Source organism: Panthera onca, chromosome F2, assembly GCF_046562875.1.
Source record: "Panthera onca isolate mPanOnc1 chromosome F2, mPanOnc1 haplotype 2, whole genome shotgun sequence".
Lineage (NCBI taxonomy): Eukaryota > Metazoa > Chordata > Mammalia > Carnivora > Felidae > Panthera > Panthera onca.
Window position 1 is genome coordinate 44210567 of NC_138356.1, and position 20748 is coordinate 44231314.

General features: G+C 41.0%; 1 protein-coding gene and 1 long non-coding RNA gene across 6 annotated transcripts in view; one reads left to right on the forward strand and one right to left on the reverse strand.

Moving 5' to 3' along the window:
- Nucleotides 1–202: 202 nt before the first annotated feature.
- Nucleotides 203–10852, reverse strand: LOC132664335 (uncharacterized). The gene is made up of 3 exons (XR_009603605.3): nucleotides 8742–10852; nucleotides 2602–2730; nucleotides 203–1631 (listed from the first exon to the last, which is right to left on the reverse strand). It is a non-coding gene; the product is annotated as an uncharacterized LOC132664335 (long non-coding RNA).
- A 93-nt stretch (nucleotides 10853–10945) lies between these two features.
- The window catches only part of MTDH (metadherin), a 57383-nt gene continuing 47580 nt past the window's right edge, over nucleotides 10946–20748 (forward strand). For 2 of the 5 annotated variants that reach the window (XM_060610986.3, XM_060610988.3), the window contains exon 1: nucleotides 10946–11624. In XM_060610986.3, coding sequence (XP_060466969.1) covers nucleotides 11244–11624 — 381 coding nt within the window. In that variant the 5' untranslated portion in view covers nucleotides 10946–11243. The remainder of the gene's footprint in view (nucleotides 11625–20748) is intronic. The other 3 variants (XM_060610989.3, XM_060610990.3, XM_060610987.3) reach the window with 3 other exon arrangements.

A 20748-nucleotide genomic window follows, 5' to 3' on the forward strand; every position in this document is an offset into this window, starting at 1 on the left:
TACTGTCTCTGTCCCATCCAGTCCAAAGTGGCAGTGTTTTGGTGATGCAATTTTCTCATAAACTTTGTGGGTCAACTATGAATTTCACTGGGGTTCACTCTACTGCACAAAAGCCAATCCAAAATCTCTTCTGGGTAAGACCTTCTCTACTGTGGGCCCCTCTTGATTTTGCTAAGAAAAAAAAAAAAAACCGCTCCTAAACTTCCTAGAAGATCTATGGGTTAATTGAGAGGTTCCTTGAAGCATACCCTTAAACTCTCTCAAGATCCTTCATGTGACTGAATAGTATGATCCTTCGATCTTTCTGAGGTTTTAACAAAAGGTTCTTAAGTCACACTCTCAGCTTTTTCTCCATACTACTTTCTCAGTCAGTGCTTAGAAGCCAGTCCCCCGGGGGGGCCTGGCTTGCTCAGGCAGTTAAGCTTCTGACTTTGGCTTGGGCCATGATCTCACTGTTATGGGTTCATGCCCCACATTGGGCTCTGCGCTGACAACTTGGAGCCTGCTTCCGATTCTGTCTCTCCCTCTCTCTCTGCCCCTCCCCCACTTGCAGTCTGCCTCTCTCTCAAAAATAAATAAACATTAAAAAAAAAAAAAAGCCAGTCCTCCATTTTAGCATCTTTTCCCATCTGAAGAGGCTAAAAAATTCCAGAATTATCAAGTCCTGGCTTCTTTTGCTTAATAGTTATTCTCTTATTTCTCTCCTCTTACATTTTACTATAAATATCAAGAAGAAACCCTGTGGCACCTTCAACACTTTTGCTTGAAAATTTTCATGATTGCATGTCTACGTTCATCACTTAGAGGTCTTGCTTTCCACGTAATTGCAGAAAACACCTGGCTAAATTTTCTGCTATTACAAAAAAAAAAAAAAAAAATGTTCCTGGGGCACCTGGGTGACTCGGTTAAGCGTCCAACTTCAGCTCAGGTCATGATCTCACAGTTCGTGAGTTCGAGCCCCGCGTGTGGCTCTCTGCTAACAGCTCGGAGCCTGGAGCCTGCTTCTGATTCTGTGCCTCCCTCTCTCTCTCTGTCCCTCGGCCACTTGTGCTCTGTCTCTCTCTCTCTCTCTCTCAAATACAAATAAACATTAAAAATATTCAAAAACATGTTCCTCATGTCCTTTTAAGCCTCCTGGGCACTGTATTTAAAGTCCATTATTTCTTCTCACAAACCGTTCAAGACAATTTGGCTTTCCTTTTTGTGCTCCTCAAAATTTTTCCAACCTTCGACCACTGTTTGGTTTCAAACCCACTCCCACATTTTCACGTATTTATTACAGCACCCCCTATTAGGCACCAAAATCCCACAATTAGTTATCTGTTGCTACAAAACAATATTCCCACAAATTTACCAACTGAAAAACAGTACCTATTTATTATCTCACAGTTTCTGTGAATCATGAATATGGATACAGCTTAACTGGATGCTCTGCTTTGGTGCCCCTCAGAAGGACGTTAGCCAGCACTGGAGTCTTATCAGGGAAGATTCCGTTTCCAAATTCATGTGGTTGTTGGCAGGATTTAGTTCTTTCTGGATCATCCGACTGAGCATCTTGCTTTCTTGCTGGCTGCTGGTAGGAGGCCACCCTCAAATTTCTTGCCCCATGTGCCTCTCCTCAGGGAAGCTCACTTTACCAAACAAGCAAGAGACGAGAAAATAGGATTTTCCAGCAAGACGACAGCTACAGTTTTATGTAATGTAATCACCCTTTGCCATATTCTATGGTTAGAAGTAAGTCATGGGTTTCTCCCATGCTCCAGGGGAGGAAGTTACACAAGGATGTGAATACCAGGAGTCAGGATAACTGGGCAGCATCTTAAGAGTCTTTCATCCACAAAATACTGGTGCCTTCAGTTAGGGACCTATCTTCGTGTGTAAATGGCCATTGGGTTTTTATTCCCATTAATATGAACATCAACCATTCTTTTAAATATGTCCTGAACATTTACATGTGCTAGGCATTATGTTAGGTACAGGGTATAATGATGAACAAAGCCATACACAGGTCTTGTTCTCATGGAAATTATAGTCAGAGAGAGAGAAAAAATAATTCTGTGAATAAATGTGAAATTACAATTTTGACAAATACTATGAAAATCTGTGGTGCTATGAAAATATGTAATATGAGGAAGTGATCTGGTGGATCTGGTGGTTGAGCACAGCCTGTGGGAGGATGTTTCACTTGAGATATGAAGAATGAGTAGGAATTAACCAGGGAAACCCCAAGGAAGAGAAATACAAGGGGCTTATAAGAGCAGAAATCATCGAGTGATTGAGGAATGAAAAATGTGATTAGAGCAAAGAAACCAAGAGTCACCTCCAGATTCTCATCTGTGCTTTGGAGTCTACACCTGTGTATTCACCTGCCTATCTTCATCTGGATATTTTGTACTCCTCAAAATCAATGCATATAAAACCATACCACTAATCTTGGCTTGCCAAACTTAGTTCTTTCCCAATATTCCCTATCTCAGTGAATGGCACCACCATCTGTGCAACTGGAAGTGAGAAGCATAGGAATCATTCTTGAAAATTCCATCGTCCTCAATCCCTTGCCAAAATCTTAAGGACTTTATCACCAGTTACAGAAATGCTCACCACAATCCAGATATACCAAATTTTCTCATGTCCCAAGCCTTTACTTTTGCTGGTCTCCATGCTTAGAATTAATCTCCACCCCCTTCCTTCTCTTCTTGGCAACATCCTACTCATCCTTCAAGACTTAACCTAAACAAAAGGAAAAAATCAACAAAATTAAAGGCAGACTAGAGAATGGGAGAAGATATTTGCAAATGACATATCTGATAAAGGGTTAGTATCCAACATTTATAAAGAACTTATCAAACTCAACACCAAAAAACAAATAACCCAGTTAAGAAATGGGCAGTAGGCATGAATAGACACTTTTCCAAAGAAGATGTCCAGATGGCCAACAGACACATGAAAATATTCTCAACGTCACTCACCATCAGGGAACTACAAATCAAAACCACAGTGAGATACCACCTCACATCTGTCAGAATGACTAAAATTAACAACATAAGAAACAACAGGTGTTGGCAAGGATGAGGAGAAACGGGAACTCTCTTGCACTGTTGATGGGAATGCAAACTGGTGCAGCCACTCTGAAGAACAGTATGGAGGTTCCTCAATAAAATGCAAATAGAACTACCCTACAATACAAGAATTGCACTATTAGGTATTTACCCAAAGGATACAAAAATACAGATTTGAAGGGGTACATGCACCCCAATGTTTATAGCAGCATTATCAACAATGGCCAAACTATGGAGAGAGCCCAAATGTCCATCAACTGATAAATGGTTAAAGAAGATGTGGTATATATATTATATAAAATACATACATACATATATATATATATGTATATATATATAATATATATAATGGAATATTACTCAGCCATCAAAAAGCATGAAGTATTCATAATGACATGGATGGAGCTAGAATATATTATACTCAGCAAAATAAGTCAGTCAGAGAAAGAAAAAAACCATATGATTTCACTCATATGTATAATTTAAGAAACAAGACAAATGTACATATGGGAAGGGGGGGAGAGAAGAGAGGGAAACAAACCACAAGAGACTCTTAATGATAGAGAACGAACTATGGGCTGATGGAGGGAGGTGGGTGGGAGATGGGATAGATAGGTGATGGGTAACTAAGGAGGGCACTTATTGTGATAAGCACTGGAAGTTGTATATAAGTGATGAATCACTGAATTCTGGAAATAATCTCTCCCACCTTAGTGATGCCAAATATTTTGTATATATCTTATCATCCCTGTTACAGGTTGTGTTCTCTGGGAAGCAGACTTCGAGATAGATCAGCATATTAGGAAGTGCTCTCAGAAACAGTGCCTGTAGAAGGGAGGGAAGGAAGTAGGACTGGGCAGAGGGAAAACTGAGCTATCATACAGTGCTAACAATCCTCAGCCAAGCCCATGGAGTGCTCTGGGGCTGGGATGGTCTTTTAAAATTGTCCCAGGGGGGTTATGGGGGTGTTAGGGGGGTGCCTGGGTTGCTCAGACAGTTGAGCCTCAGACTTTTGATTTTGTCTCAGGTAATGATCTGAGGGTCATGGGATCGAACCTTGTGTTGTGTTCTGGGCTGAGTGTGGAGTTTGCTTGGGATTATCTCTCTCTCTCCCCCTGTTCCTTTTCCCTGCTTGTACTCTCTCTCTCTTTCTTTCTCAAATAAAATAAGATAAGGTCGCCTAGGTGGCTCAGTCAGTTAAGTGTCCAACTCTTCATTTGGGCTCAGTTCAAGATCTCATAGTTTGTGAGATCGAGCCCTGTGTCAGGCTCCATGCCATCAGCACAGAGCCTGCTTGGGATTCTCTCTCCCCCTCTCTCTCTGGTCCTCCCCTGAGCACATGCTCTTTCTCTCAAAATAAAAATTAAAACTTAAAAAAAACTTTAAGAAGTAAAATAAAATAAGTCCCAAGTTAGGACAAGGCGGCCAAGATTTTATACTCCCAGGCTATTGGGTGACTCGATGTGGGCTATTCCTGGAAGGAGACATGACTTTGGCTGAGGAGGTTTTCCTCAGTAATCTTCCCAAAAGTCTGACACCTACCTCAGGGATGCCTTCTAGTAATACTCCCAGAGTTGGGGATAAGTTCCTCATTATTGAAGGGGCATCTGGGAAGCACATCACAGCATCCACTATAATCCCCATGTTCAAATCAACTTACTATAGCAATACTATCTTGCATTAAGGCTATTTTTAAAAGGGTCCATTATACTCACTAGGTTCTGAGATTTCTGAGGACAATATGCATTTAAATCAGAGTTGCAATTTAATAACAGTACAGTGAAGAAATGACTAAATGACCCAAGGAGACTAATTAACCAAAAACATGGGAGCCTAATTGATGAAACCAAATGTCAATTTCTTCCTTTACACCAGTATTTTTCAACCATATTTTCATTATCACCCCGCTAAGTGCCTTTTTAGTTATTTTTTCCCTAATTACCCCCTGTGAACTAGTAATGCCACAGATATATTGCATATCTTTGCATCTAGTATATTTTATTTGTGTGTTATACGTTTCTTAAAGTATTTTTTGCCCCAAGAACCAGTTATTTGTACCACCATGGGAGCAACATTGGTTCATCAAGAATGCATGATTTATGCCAATAAATGTAACTGCTAAGAGAATCAGAGTACTTAAGCCAACTCTTCGACCCATTCTCTGTTATGTGGTAGAGTCTATATGAGATGCCACATGGGTGTGGTGTGCTGAGCATGAAATCAGGGCAAAGGGGGTTAAATGACCTTAGCAGTCACCTGTTGAGCCAAGATGGTCTGATACCCTTTTCCCCACCGCAAGATAATAGTGACACAATAGTTGAGTAGTCAAGGAGGGCCTCCATTATTTTGTTTAGCCTCTGTACAAACTACTGCTTTTGTCATTTACTTTTTGTTGCTTATTTTTAATTATAAAGTATTTCTGGCATATAAAAAGTAGAGATAATATAAGAAGGCACTTGTACCCACAACCTAGTTTGAGATAAAACATGACAGATACATTTGCAGTCCCCTGTGGACTCACTCCAGTCTCATTTCTGTCTCACTCTCCCTAGAAATAACCACTATCCTCAATTTGGTGTTCATTATTCCCGTGCATGGTTTTGCATTTTTATTTATAAATCTGTCTTTTAAACTTTATACACATGATATCAGAATGTACATCTCCTTTGCTAGGTTTATTGTGGCATGGCATTCCACCAAATGAATTTGCAGTAACTTTTGCTTTTATTATCACATTCAGTCTTCTCTTCTTCCCTTGGCCCCTACCTTCATGCCCCAACCAGTTTTTACTTCCATGCAGGTTCTTAGCATATCTTCTGATCTTTTAAAGAGAATGCGAAATATCCTGGCCCTTTCAGCAAAGATAAATTATCTTTCAGCTTAGGATATTTCTGCAGATAATTTCATTATTTATTAATTCTTACTTATTTATTCTGAGGATAACCCTTTCCTGACCATAGTTCCAAAGTCTTGGCACACTCAAACTGTAGTTTCCTGCTTTACTGTAAAATCACTCTCTTGGTGTATAATCCTGTGGCCCAGGAGTTTACAACGGCAGCAGACTACATTTTGAAGACCCAAGTCAACATTTTCCTTCCATGAGCCCTCAGAGATAAGCTACTTGAGTGGAAGCTTCCTGCACAGTTATGGACTGAAGGTTTGTGTTCCCCTGCCCCCCAAATTCATCTGTTCAAGCCCTAACCCCCAGTGTGACTGTATTTGGAGATAGGGCCTTTAAGGAAATAATTAAGGTTAAATGAAGTCATAGGGTAGGGCTTTGATCTGAAAGGACCAGTATCTTTAATACAGGAGTGCTGGTGCATAGGGGTACACGCACCCCTATGTTTATAGCAGCGCTTTCAATAAGAGCCAAATTATGGAAACAGCCTAAATGTCTATCAACTGGTGAATGGATAAGGAAGATGTGGTTTATATATACAATGGCATACTACTTCACAATGAGAAAGAATGAAATCATGCCATTTGCAGCAACGTGGATGGAACTGGAGGGTATCGTGCTAAGTGAAATAAGTCAGTCAGAGAAAGACAGATATCATATGGTTTCACTCACCTGTGTGGATCTTGAGAAACTTAACAGAAGACCATGTGGGAAGGAAAGGGGGAAAAAAAGATAGTAACAGAGAGGGAGGGAGGCAAACCATAAGAGACTCTTAAATACAGGGAACAAACTGAGGGTTGATGGGGGGATGAAGGAGAGGGGAAAGTGGGTGATGGGCATTCAGGAGGGCACTTGTTGGGATGAGCACTGGGTGTTGCATGTAAACCAATTCAACAATAAATTATATTAAAAAATAATAAATAATTAAAATTTAAAAATTTAAAAAACGATACTTACATATATAAAAAAAAGGATTAGTATCCTTATGTGACACCAGAGTTCACTGGCCTTCTATCTACCTTGTGAGAACACAGTAGGAAAACGGCCATCTACAAGCCAGGAAGAGAGCCCTTACCAGAAATTGACCATACTGACACCTTGATCCTGGATTTCCAGCTTCCAGAACCACGAGAAAATAAATCTTTTGTTTTAGCTACCCCGTCTAGGGAATTTTATTATGGCAGCCTGAACATACAGATACACACTCTATTCCCAAGAACTGATCACACAGGATACTGAAAAAGAGGAGCAGCCAAGGGGTCAAAGGCAAGGAAAAGGCTGGCTTCTACTCTGACTCTAGGGTATGACGACACTTTGAAGCTCTTTTTTTTTCCTTCAGTGAAATGAGAGGCTTTAAGTAGAACTTCTTCAGGTCCCTTAAAACTTCCTAATTAAAAGGGTTAGATTACATTTGTGGGCTATGACTCAGGCAATTACACTGCTAGGATTCTATCTTTAAGAAGTAATTATGGATAGTCACAAAGATTTAGTTCATGCCAGAACTGCATTCAATGGCAAGAAACAAAAACAAAAACCCCTGTAATCTAACTATCCAACAATAAAGTACGTTAAATTACAGTAGAGCCAGACAGTAGAATAAGTGAATATTTATTGTGTAAGCCTATAAAAACTGCTTTTGTTAAGAAACATCAAGGATATAGTATTGAGAAACCTTGTTTTTTAAAGTCGTAGATTGGCAAAAATTTTGTTAGAAATCCCCTCAGTGAGACTGGAACGACATCGCACTGTTGTAAGGACCTGAGCCATGCAGTTCACTTTCTAAAAATTTCCTTGAACTGTTTTTTTTTTTTTTTTTTTTTGAGGTGTAGCAACATAAACTCTAATATTTAAAGTATACAACTTGATAAGTTTTGACCTGTACGTATGTAAACATCATAGAACCATCACAACAATAAAGATAATGAACATATCCATGACTCCCTGGTTTTCTGGTACCCCTTTGTAATCGCTCCCTCCTACTTCTTGCTCCCACCCCTCCCTGCAAGTAACTATTTTATCTGCTTTCTGTCTCTATACTTTGCATTTCCTAGTTTTATATAAATGGAATCATATTCTATGTACTCTTTTTGCCTGGCTTCTTTCACTCAGCATAATTATGTGGAGATTCATCCATGTCGTTGCACGTATTTATAATTCATTCCTTTTTACTCCCAAGTGGTATTCCACTGTATGAGTCACTTTGACACTTAGAAAATGCAGGGGTTTTTTTTGGGGGGGGGGCGGTGCCTGGGTGGCTCAGTCAGTTAAGCGACTGACTCTAGATTTTGGTTCAGGTCGTGATCTCAGGGCCCCACATCAGGTTCCACGCTGGTGACATTGGGCCTGGTTGGGATTCTCTTTCTCTCTCCCTCTTTCTCCCCCTCCCAGCTCTCTCTCTCTTTCAAAAATAAACTTAAAAAAAAAAAAAGGATAAAGCAGTGTTTTAATTCCAACCCACGTTTCAGGCTTCAGAAACATTTCACATTTATCTTAATTTTGCCATTTCCAAGGAATTAGGATTCTGAGTCTACTTGGGTCAGGCCTGATAACTCCCTTATACACAACCAGTTTTGCTTTGAGTCTTTCAAAGCATTGCTTCATTTAAACTTTACCTAAACTTCATTCTGCTACAATAAGCCCAACTTTGTGGAACTACAGGTGTGTTTCTGGTTTTAGATAGGCTTTATCCACTGACATGAATGTTCATGACCACATTAAGTGCAAAACAGTAAATAGTGTACAACCTTATCTATGTTTTTAAAATATAAATACTTGAGGGGTACCTGGGCGGCTCAGGTGGTTAAGCGTCCGACTTCAGCTCAGGTCCTGATCTCACTGTTCTTGGGTTCGAGCCCCACATCTTGTGCTGACAGCTCAGAGCCTGGAGCCTGCTTCAGATTCTGTCCCCTCTCTTTCTCTGCCCCTTCCCCACTTATGTTGTCTTTCTTTCTCAAAAACAAATAAATAAACTTTAAAATAAATGTGTAAAACATATATATATAATATATACATATATATACATAGGTAACATATACATATATTACAAAACCTGGAAAAATGACTATAAAGTTATATATGAAAATGATGTTATCTGTATTACTGAACAAAGTAAAATTTTAAATTTATTTCAAAGTTTTTTTTTAAAGGTATTTTTAGGGACAGTCACAGAAAAAAGCAAGGTGAAATGATTTTACGTAATCAATACTTGCTAGGCTGCCCAAGGAACAGGGAAATCCTGCTACTCTTATTGTATAATCTGCCCAATTCCTAAATCCACAGGTGTTAACCTAGAATGGGCAGTGGAACCTCTTAGGAAATTCATCACATTTCCCGTCTCTGGAAACAAAATGTTAAGAATGGGATTATAAATGTAACTTCATAAACATAAATGGAATTTGGAACCTTGTAGAGTTAAAGCAGATCCCAATGATATCTTCAAAGTTTTAGGCCTTATAATTTACACTGTCTTTAATTATAAGTCTATAAAAGCTTAGCAAGAGTGGCTTATTTTTATTATTATTTACAAAACTCCCTTCCACCCATTAATCACAACATGCATTTACAATACTGTTGCAAAGTAGGTCAAAATACTCCTTAATACAGTTTTGGCATTAGGTGCTTATTAATCTTATCCCATTTATATTCTTTGAGAAAGTCTGCACAGTTGACCCTTGAAAAACACGAAGTTGAACTGCTTGGGTCTACTTATACATGCATTTCTTTCAACAAATAAACAGCACAGTACTGTAAATGTATTTTCCTTAAGATTTTCTTAACATTTTTTTTCTCTAGCTTACTTTAAGACTTATTTAAGACGACAGTACGTAATACATATACAAAATATGCGTTAGGTGACTGTTCCTGTTCCTGGTAAGGCTTCCAGTCAACAGGAGGCTATTACAAGTTTTGGGGGAGGCAAAAGTTATACTCCACTGCCCAGGAGTCAGTGCCCTTAACCCCCGAGTTGTTCAAAGGTCAACTGTAATTAGTCCAGTCAAGACACCTGCTTAAATGTTTGCTATCATTTAATGATTAAAGTTTCCATATAGCAAAAAGGAAAAAACTGAAGGCATCCAGCAAACATTATCTTTGTAATTAAAATCTGAAAAGGCAATTCATTTCTTCCTAACTCTACCCAGAGATGGTCAACACAGATTATAAACACAGAATTTTTTCAAACTCCTTTTGTGGTCTTGTATAAAAGCTTAAAATAAAACACAAGGGGGGAGCTACCTCTACGCGTAAACACAGTTCAATGTGCTTCTCTTGTTATTTCTTATTAAAGCTACAAATTACTAGGAAAATAGTGCCGCCCACGGGCTTTCCAAGTTTTGATTTCTGGGGAACACCCAGATCAACAGTGAATGAGCCAGGCTAGCGAATGATAGGCACGCAGTATGTTAGTTGGCCCTGAAGAGAAATAGCCAGTTTGCGAATGAAACCTAGGCCTTGCAAGAGGAGTGCCGGCTTCATACTCAGTTAAGCCTACTCTGGAAGCATCTAGCCGTGTGACCCAGGGAGAAAATGTTTGTTCCACCCCAACACCACTCCCAGGAAAAGAATGTAGAAAACCTACACCCTACTTGAGCGACTTTGACCTAGACCCCCTTACCCGCTTCCACACTCTTCACCCACTCCTCCCTACCCCCACCCCATCCCCGACTTCCTCGAGAGCCCCTCCCCCGGACCCATTCAAAGCGCCACGTCTCCTAGCTCCGGGGCACCAGCCACCCGGCGGAGGCTTCCTGCAGTTAACCCCTCCCAGACTCCCGTCCAAGGTCAGCGATCCCCAGGCTCGGAGCCTCCACTAGGCCAGGACTGGTCACCACCAACCGCGAGAGCCACGCCCTCGACCCAACGGCTCCCGCCCCGCCCCGCCCTGCCCACGTGACACTCACGTCCCGCCCAGGTTGCCCACGTGACCCGCGGCCATCTCCCCCGCCGCGCGCGCGGCGTGGATCGCGGCCGGAGCCGCCATTGTTCCGCCAAGGGACGACAGCAGGGCCTGGCCCTGGCGCCGAGACGCCGCTTAGCGGCCGCCACTGGAGACACTCCCTCCCGCCGCCCCCCTCCTCCTGGCGGCGGCGGAGTGAGGCTGACTAGGGGGAACTGGGAGCCCCCTCTCCTGGCGGCGGCAGCTGCCGATCCCCGGCTCCGGCGCGAGGGGCGGCCGCGATGCGCTCGGCTTGAGGCAGTCCGGCCCGTCCCTTCCTCACCTCCCTTGACTCTTCTACGGCGTCTGTGCGCCCCAGCGTCACCCTGAGAGTCTCTTTGACGGAGGGAAGATGGCTGCACAGAGCTGGCAGGACGACCTGGCCCAGCAGGCCGAGGAGGGCTCGGCTCGGCTGCGGGAAATGCTGTCGGTTGGCCTAGGCTTTCTGCGCACCGAGCTGGGCCTCGACCTGGGGCTGGAGCCGAAGCGGTACCCGGGCTGGGTGATCCTGGTGGGCACCGGCGCGCTGGGACTGCTGCTGCTCTTCCTGCTCTGCTACGGCTGGGCCGCGGCTTGTGCCGGCGCCCGAAAAAAGCGGAGGAGCCCGCCCCGCAAGCGGGAGGAGGCGGCGGCCCTGCCGGCCCCGGCCACCGACGATGTAGCCCTGTTGAAGAATCTCAGGAGCGAGGAGCAGAAGAAGAAGAACCGGAAGAAATTGCCCGAGAAGCCCAAAGTGAGTAGGGGTGGAGCGGCGGTAGAATAGGGGCCAGGGCCCGGCGTGGAAACCCTCGAGCGAGCGGAAGGCCGAGTCCCAGTCCGCCCAGCGGGGAATGGAAGGGGAAAAGAGTGAGGTTAGTCGAGAGCTGGGACTGAGCTCTCCCCAGGTGGAGGAGGTGATCGGTGGACACGTTACTTGGGGAATCGTGGAAACTCGGGAAGTGTAGGACGAGTGGGGAAGACTAGTTTCGAGGAAGGAAGTTAGACGGCGGCGTGGGGTACGTTTAAATAAAAGCGCCGGGAGGTCAGGCCATTTTCGGGAACCTTGACCGCCGGAATAACATGCCAACCCTTCTTGAGGCCTACCGGGTAGGCTGCGTGTGTGGAGAGTGATGGGACCTTACGGTGGTGCTGGGAAGTTGTGGAAAGACTGCGCCTGGAAGGCAGATGTCTACTTCAAGTTACATTGAGACGGTAGCCGGTGGAGGAAATACGATGACCTAAAAAATCTGGGGTTTACGGAGGATTAAAGGTACCCAGGTCTAGACGCGCTTCCATTTTAGTTAAACTGTTTAAGGGAAATGGTTGCCCACTCTTACTCTTGTAAATGCAGCCAATGGAGGCCTGAACAGGAGCAAGGCAAGAGGGAGTCGTTGCCTAATATACTTCGGGGTACATGGCCCCATGAGGGAGAGCTAAGTCAAGTTAAGCGGTGTGCGAGGTTTTGAAATAGTGAAAGGGAATGACAGAGCAGAATGGTGCTGTCTGAAAGAGATTTAGGCACCGTTTTACCGGACCACGTGTGGAAATGCAGAGAGCATCACATCCATTTTATCATGCTTTCCCGTTTTATTTGTACATTCTTTATTACCAGTGGATCTCCCATTATATCTTTTAGAGTTTTTTTATAATACTTTACAAGTGGAGGGTGTGTAGAATTAGAAACAGCTAGGCTATTTTTATATACACTGAATTAAGCTCCTTACCTTTCAGTGCAACAAAGTAAATGTAACCCAGTCGTAGCATGTGAAATGCACTCTGATGTGTGTTGCCCGGTGGGAGGTATACACATAGGAGTGAGAATCAGTCATGGAGACTAATGTAGGAGACAGATTCATCAATTATGCTAATAGAGCACAGACAGGTGAGGCTTGGAGGGTGGGAGACTAATTCCATTGAAGGGATTTAGGAAAGTTCCTGGAGGAAGTGGGATTTGAGTTCAAACTAAAGCAATGAGAGTATTGTTGGAATAAGTCAGTATTAGAGAAGTGACAGGTCACAGTTGGTGCATAATTAGGCCTAGGTAAGTGTTCACATTTAGTCTGCTGATTAAGATAACATACAAAACTTAGAAAAGGATAGGACTTTGTCAGTATGAATTCTACCTTAAGTTAGAAGAGGAAATAGAACTGATTTCGAATATATATAATTACATTTTTTGAGCAGAGGTTACCGGAAAGTAATGTTACGGTGGATATAGAGAACCTGGCTCCAAAATAAGCGAAGAAGTGATCTTGAAAAAACCACGCACATTAATAACCCTAAACCCTGTGTGGATGAAGCAGGTTGTGAACATTTCAAAGCCCTGTCTGGGACATCTAGAATTTCAGGTAGACTTGAGTCGAGAGACAGGTGCTCTAGGAGTCCATCCGAAATGCATCATAACACTCAGACGACCTATCTGAAGAAGGAACAGGTTCCTGTGAAAAATACTCATCAGACTTAGGACTTACTCCTCTTTTTCATCTTAGTTGAGGAATGGGGCAGTGAATGAGTAAATAAATCTTAGTATTAAGCTTTGGGGAGTGAAGAATGGGATGACTAATCAAATTGTTCAGTGTTGATTGGGTGAGAAAATATCTTTGCCTACCTCATGGTATACAGGTGTTGGAGAAGTTTATCAACATTAACAAAATTGTGGCATTCTAGCTTTTTGACTGCAACTTACAATAAAAAACACATTTTCCATTACAGTACCTCCCAACTTCCACCCCCTTATCGAGAACACACACATATCAAACCATACGGTTTGTTTTTCTTTAATGATAGTTGTGACCCATCAAATTGGTTTCACATTTCACTGGGAGGCATGACCCACAGAAAAACACTGCTTTATGAGACTGAGAAATAGAAGCACCCATTTATGTAGTACTCCTGTGCTTTGCACTGTGCTGAGTATTTACTTGGAGAAAGGCAGCATACAGCTTGCAATTTGAAGGCAGTAAAAAGGAATACAATATTCATATGTCTCATTGTGAAGGGGATACAAAAGTAGAAGCTCAGTTGCTCCCCAGGGAGATTTTATTCCAGTTGTGGAAAAGGATACGCTAAAAAAAATTAACAGTGCAAACCCATTGTGGGCCCAGGAGGCTGTGAAAGACCTTATCACGGAATCTGGCTTTGAAAGTCGGTAGGAGCAAGATAGTGGAAAAGGCTGAAGAAACAGGAAAGGCCCAGGAGAGGAAGACTTAACTCTGTCAGCCTGGCAGGAACTAAACTTGAATAAGGCATTTAACCTTGCTCTGTTTAGCTTATCTTGTTTATAAATTGAAGATTTTAGTTGAGTTAAAACATTGGAGGATTCCTCAAAATGTTATCTCTGACTATTTGCAATGGAGTTGCTTTGAATGCTTATTAAAATTTATAGATTCCTGAACACCAGCACAGATCTTATAAATTCAGAATTCAAAAATCTCTGGAACTGAGTCCAGGAAATCTGCATTTTTAACAAGCTCCCTTGGTAAATCCTTGCTATTAGTTTAAAAATCACTCACTGGCATAGAGCCATAAGATCCATAGTAAAGGAGAGATTTCTAAGGGGTGTCATGTTTAATCTTACAATCTATCTCTTCATTACTATATCATTCTGATACACATTTTAGTATATACTTACTCTGATCCAACTAACTAGTTTTGTGAAGGGTTATTACATATTAAATGTTTTGTTTTCATCTTTTTATCCCATTATTTTTAGTTCTCTCTTAAATCATTGCAAATTTTGCAACTCAGATTTTTAAAATTTGTTTCTAGTAGTTTATTTCTATCTATAGAGAAGGTGGTATTTAGCTTTTTTAAACCAACACATTAGCACTTTTTAAAATCTTTATATCATTTTGATTTTTATCCCCTAATACTCTTGGCAAAGGTCTTTCAGGGTATGAATTGCAGTTTGTTTTCCTACTAAAAGTGAAGGGGGTGGCACTTTTCAATGGGCTTATTTCTTGGCATTTTTGGAAATCATGTATTTTCCCATGACAGCTAGTACAATGTAAGTATTAAATAGGAACTCAGTAAATATTTTTTAACTTGACTTAATCTGAGCCATAATTTAGATGGATGTGAAATATCATATAACTAACTGGTGTTTAACAGTTGTTGCCTTGAATTTCAACTAGAAGCCTACCTATAACCAGGGTCAACTTCAGTGAAAATTTGTATTAGTGAAAAGGTTATTTTTATATTAGTGTAGAACTTCTCATAAAGATTTGCCATAATGCAATTGTTGATATCTATAAGCTCACTGAATAAGTAGTGTTTTTGTCTTGTTTGCTCTTGTATAACCTTGCATAGTGCTTAGTACTCAGTAAAAAATTACTGAATGCATAAAGTAGTAAGATGCCCTACCAAAGTATTTATACCACTCATTCCCATTCTTCATGCCTGGTAAACAGCCATGTGAGCCACCTTTTTATTTTTACAGTGGAAGATGGCTGTGTTTGCCTCTTCTGGCTAAAATTTTATAAGGTCCGTCATTCTATAGCCAATAAATCATTCTAATAGTATGCAGCATTTTTCGTAGTCATTATTTCTGTTCCAGTTTCATTGCCACTGCCCTACTTTTGGACTTTATTACCTTTTGCTTAGACTGTACTAATACCATCCTAACTGGTTTTCCTGCTTCCAGTCTCTCTGTGGCCAATCCTTTCTACCCACTCATGCCAGTTAAATCTTTTAAAGCCCAGCTCTGACCATGACTTTCATGTTTGCGTCTTGTCAGTAGTTTTCTCATCACATGTTGAATAAAACCCAGTCTACAACATGGCACTCAAACCTCTTTATAATGTAACCCCCATCTTAGATTTATCTCTTAACTATTATCCCAAACACATTACCATTGGCTAGACTTTAGTGTCTCTTATTCAAACTATTTTGTTCTATTAAAAGCCCTTTATTTCTTTCTCTCTATGATTTCTACTTATCCTTCAAGGCCCAGCTATGGTGCTGTCTCTACTCTGAAGCCTTCCCTAGTTCTGCAGCTAGGGTTAGTCTCTCTCTTTTATATTTTTATTTTATATTTTTTATGATACCTGAAACAAAACTGAACATTGCCTGGGAAGGTACCTGAAGGGCAATTCAGATTTTTTCCCCAGCCCTGTGCATGTCTGTGAGTGATGAGGAGAGTACCTCAGGTATTAATTTTGGGATTAGAAATTAATTTTAGTGAGCAGGTGAACTTGCCAATATGGAATCCCTGAATAATGGGGATCAACTTCATATTAGTCTGTAACTGTAACTGGACCATTCCTCTCATCTCCAGAACCTCATGTCTAGGTTTATACTTGATTTCTTCTATTGGAAATCTGACATTTGTCTCAAATTTTAACATCTCCAAAACAATTCATGATTCCCTTTTCTCTCCTGGTCTTCCCCATTTCTGTAAATGGTAAATGACTGCCACCCATTCAGTTATTCAGTCCAAAAATCTAAGAGTCGTTCTTGATTCTTCCCTTTTTCCTCATCCCCTTGTATCTTCCGTACCTCATATCTAATCCGTCAGCAGGTACCATCAATTTTATCTCTAAGATGTGTATTCAGTCTGACTACTCTCATTCTAATGTCTATCTGGCCCCTTAGCTCACTTACAGAGTAGTAACCTCTGCACGTTGCCCCCCAGTCCTAAAGCCAACACTTGTCTAAAACCAACACTTCAGTAGCTTTTGCATTTAAAATCTAAACTCTTTCCTGTGTGGCCCAGCACCTGCTTTTCTTTCTAGGCTGATTTTGAGTTCATTTCCTCTCTTTATTACCTCCAACTATAGTGATCTCTTTTCAGTTCTTCACTCTTTTACAACCCAGTTCCTTTGCATGAACTATTATTAGCACTTCTGGGATAATCTTTTGCCTACTGTTCAAATCAGCCTGTAGGTCTTACCTTAAAACTCACCTTCCTAGGGATGCCTGGGTGGCTCAATCAATTAAGCATCCCACTTTGGCTCACGTCATGATCTTAGTGTTCATGAATTTGAGCCCCACACGAGGCTATGTGCTGACAGTCAGAGCCTGGAGCCTGCTTTGAATTCTTTGTCTCCCTCGCTCTCTGCCCCTTCCCCACTCATGCTCTGTCTGTCTCTCTCTGTCAAAAATAAACATTAAAAAAAAAAAAAAAAAAACCTCATCTTCCTAGAAAACTATTTACTGGTCACCCTAGTTGAAATAGGCATCCCCTTCTGTCTTCTGCGTCAACTTTTTGTATGTATTTATTGTAATTATCACAGTTTGTAAATTACTTACCCATTTATTTTTCAGAGGTCTTTTCCCTCCACTAGGTTGTAAGTCTTTTTTTTTTTTTATGTTTATTTTTGAGAGAGCAAGAGAGTGTGAGCGCATGTGCACTAGCAAGCAGGGGAGGGGCAGAGAGAGAGGGAGACACGGAATTCGAAGCAGGCTCCAGGCTCTGAGCTCTCAGCACAAAGCCCAACATGGGGCTGGAACTCATGAATCATCAGATCATGACCTGAGCAGAAGTCAGACACTTGACCAACTGAGCCACCCAGGCGCCCCTAGGTTGTATGTCTTGATATATATACAATGGCAAACAGTGCCTGGCATGTAAAGTGCCTTTGATGATTATTTGTCGAACTCAGTTCTGAACAAAGTATAATGATACCTCATAGTTTAATTGGATAATTTATTTGGCTAAGTAAATTTAGCTGTTAAGATATTCCAATAGAAGTATGTCTTTTAGGGGTGCCTGGGTGGCTCAGTTGGTTAAGCGTCCGACTTCGGCTCAGGTCATGATCTCACGTCCGTGAGTTTGAGCCCCGCGTCGGGCTCTATGCTGACAGTGCAGAGCCTGGAGCCTGTTTCAGATTCTGTGTCTCCCTCTTTCTCTGACCCTCCCCCATCCATGCTCTGTCTCTCTCTGTCTCAAAAATAAATAAGCGTTAAAAAAAAAAAAATTAAAAAAGAAGTATGTCTTTTATTCTAAGTAGTAATTTTGCTGTATTATCCCAGGTATTAGTAAAGGTAAATTATATCGCTTGCTACCTACAAACAGGATTTTCTTTTTACCTTTAAATCACTATTCCCCATGTTATAAGTATAAAAAGAAAAATCATTTGATTAAAAACTCCTGAGTTCTAGATAAACATTGCTGATTTTACAGAAATGGAATCTTGAGATTTATAGATTATAATAACTTATTTGAGGTCATAGAGCAAAGGAGTTTCAAAGGCTAAATGGTATGATAATTTGTAGCCTATGAATTCTGCTGTTATGTCCGTGTACCTCTCTGGTTTTCATAGCATGTTCAAGGCTATTACATTGCATTCAGAGAACAATTCCAATTTTCCCAGTAAGTTACAGCTCTCTTCTTTTTTTTTTTTAATTTGCTTTAAGGTTTATTTATTTTTGAGAGAGAGAAAGAGAGCACGAGCAGGAGAGGGACAGAGAGAGAGGGAGACACACAATCCAACGCAGGCTCCAGGTTCTGAGCTGTCAGCACAGGGCCCCACGTGGGGCTCAAACTCACAAACCAGGAGATCGTGAACTAGCTGATGGGCACTTAACCCACTGAGCCACCCAGGCGCCCCTCTCTTTATTTCTTTCAAAATTTACTTTTAGAATCAAAAGTTTGGGGGCACCCAAGTGGCTCATTCGGTTGAGCGTCCATCTCTTGATTTCGGCTCAGGTCATGATCTCAAGGTTCGTGAGCTCAAGCCCCACGTTGGGCTCTGCACCGAGCATGGAGCCTGCTTGGAATTCTCTCTCTCCGCCCCCCCTCCCTTGCTCACTTGCTCACTGTCTCCCTGTCTCTCTCAAAAATAAGTAAATAATCATTAAAAAAATACAATCAAAAGGTTGTGCTGAAAATTGTAGTGACTCTTACCAAAGCTCCAGAAATTTGGCTCTGTTTGGTTAAATGACAGGACTTTTTCATCTTGTCGTTGTATTCTGCCAATGTCCTAACAGAGAAGACCTTTAATAATTATGCTTATCTTAGATATTAAGAGCAGCAATAAACCCTCTTAACACTTGAGGTTTCTTTTGCACTTTGACATTATTGGTTAATGTACTACTTCTCAAGGTTATGAAAGCTTTGAGAGTATTTTTTTAATTTTATTTTTTAATTTTTTTTAATGTTTCTGAGAGTGAGCACGTGAGTGGGGGAGGGGCACAGAGCATCCGAAGTGGGCTCCATGCTGACAGCATGAGGATTCCTGGTGCAGTTAACAAGTTGATAGTTCGGAATCCCTGAAGAGAGTTGAGTCTTTGGCTAGCTGCTTGGAAGGCACAGGATCTTTACACTAAAGGAAATAGCTCAGGATATATATAGCATGATTTTGCAAATTTGAATCATAGGCCATATTTGTGAGATTGTACTCTCAGTTATTAAGAGTTTAAAATTGGGGTTGGATTTAAAAATAAGTTAGTAAATTACTATAATTAAAGCTGTAGTATATTTATATTTGACATATTCACATTTGGCAGAAAAAAGACACTTTCAAATAAATGGCAAGAAATTGTTCTATCTTGAATTTATATCAGAACTCTTCAAACTAAAAATATACTGACCAAGGCAAGGTCTTGTTCACTAAATGAGATGATGCATGTAAAGCATCTAGCAAGGTGCTTGGCCCACGGCAGATACTTGGGAATTATGTGTCAGGCCGTCTTCACTTTGTCAGCTAAAGATGATGCACCTTGAATTTCCATAACATTTTGCCCTTGATCTTTTTTTATGATGGGTGTAATATGTCTACTTATGCCTCCTGTATGTTCAGAATAACTTTAAGCTAAGAAAATTGAAACTCTGGTGAAATAGTAACTTCTCTGGGATTACACACATTGGGGAATTCAACCCTGGTTTCAGCTTGCCTTTAAAACCCATACTCTTTTCCTTTACGAGTAGGGTTGGAGGGGTTAGGAGACAGGGGCAGAGTATACCTTTTGTCGTGTATTTTAATGTATGCTGTTGTATATGTGTCTTCTTCCTTTGCTAGGTTCTGAGCTTCTTGAAGGCAGGGATTGTGTCTCACTTGTTTTTGTCTCAAGGTTTTAAGGGTTTTACGTATTACTCTTATGTTCACTTACTGGATAGTAAGTGAATGAACATAAGTGAGTATGATGTAATTTTCTTTTCTTAGAAAATGGTGAAACTATAAGCAGTTTTTTAAAAAAGAAAGATACTACATTGCTGTCTTTGACAGCAAGCCTGGACTATTTCTAGCCTCTGAGAGGCTGTGTTTACTTACCATTTGTATTCTGTTAACTCCCCAAAAGAATTTGTGTCTGGAGCACTGGGCCTGATGGATGCATGTAGTGTCTGTTGACCCTCTTGACCACCAGGACTTAATGCTGGTTGTAGGCTTGCTAGTTGTGACCTGAAAGCTGGACAAGGAGATGAGGATTTGAGCCATTATAGCCATGTTCTCTCATTTATTGTCGTTTTAACAAGAAACTTGTATGAGTACATATTTTCTTTATATTTACAAATGATGAAATAAAGGGTTAAGTCAAGGAAAATGCTTATAATCACAGTGATTAAATATAGAAGTCGAGTCTTAATCCCAGGTTTGTCCAGTTCCAGTGTCCATGGTCTCTTCATCTTCCATTTTTTTGGTAGTTGGTAGGCTGCCCTTCTAGTTTCTTAAGGTGTTTCCAAGTAATTTGAAGTCATGGTTTTTATATTTTCTATCTAGAAATAAAATTCACATAACTAAGTGAAAATGGGATTCTAAATGGTTTCGTTTTAGAAGTCAAATGTTAAACTTTACATATGGTTATCTTAGACGTAGATTCCTTTGGAGTAGATGTCCGTTATTAAGCATATCTGCTTATTCTGAACCTCAAAACTCCTCAAGGGCAAATTCCTTTCATTTGTCCTTGTTCCTGAGGTCCCTAGCCCAGTGCCTGAAGTA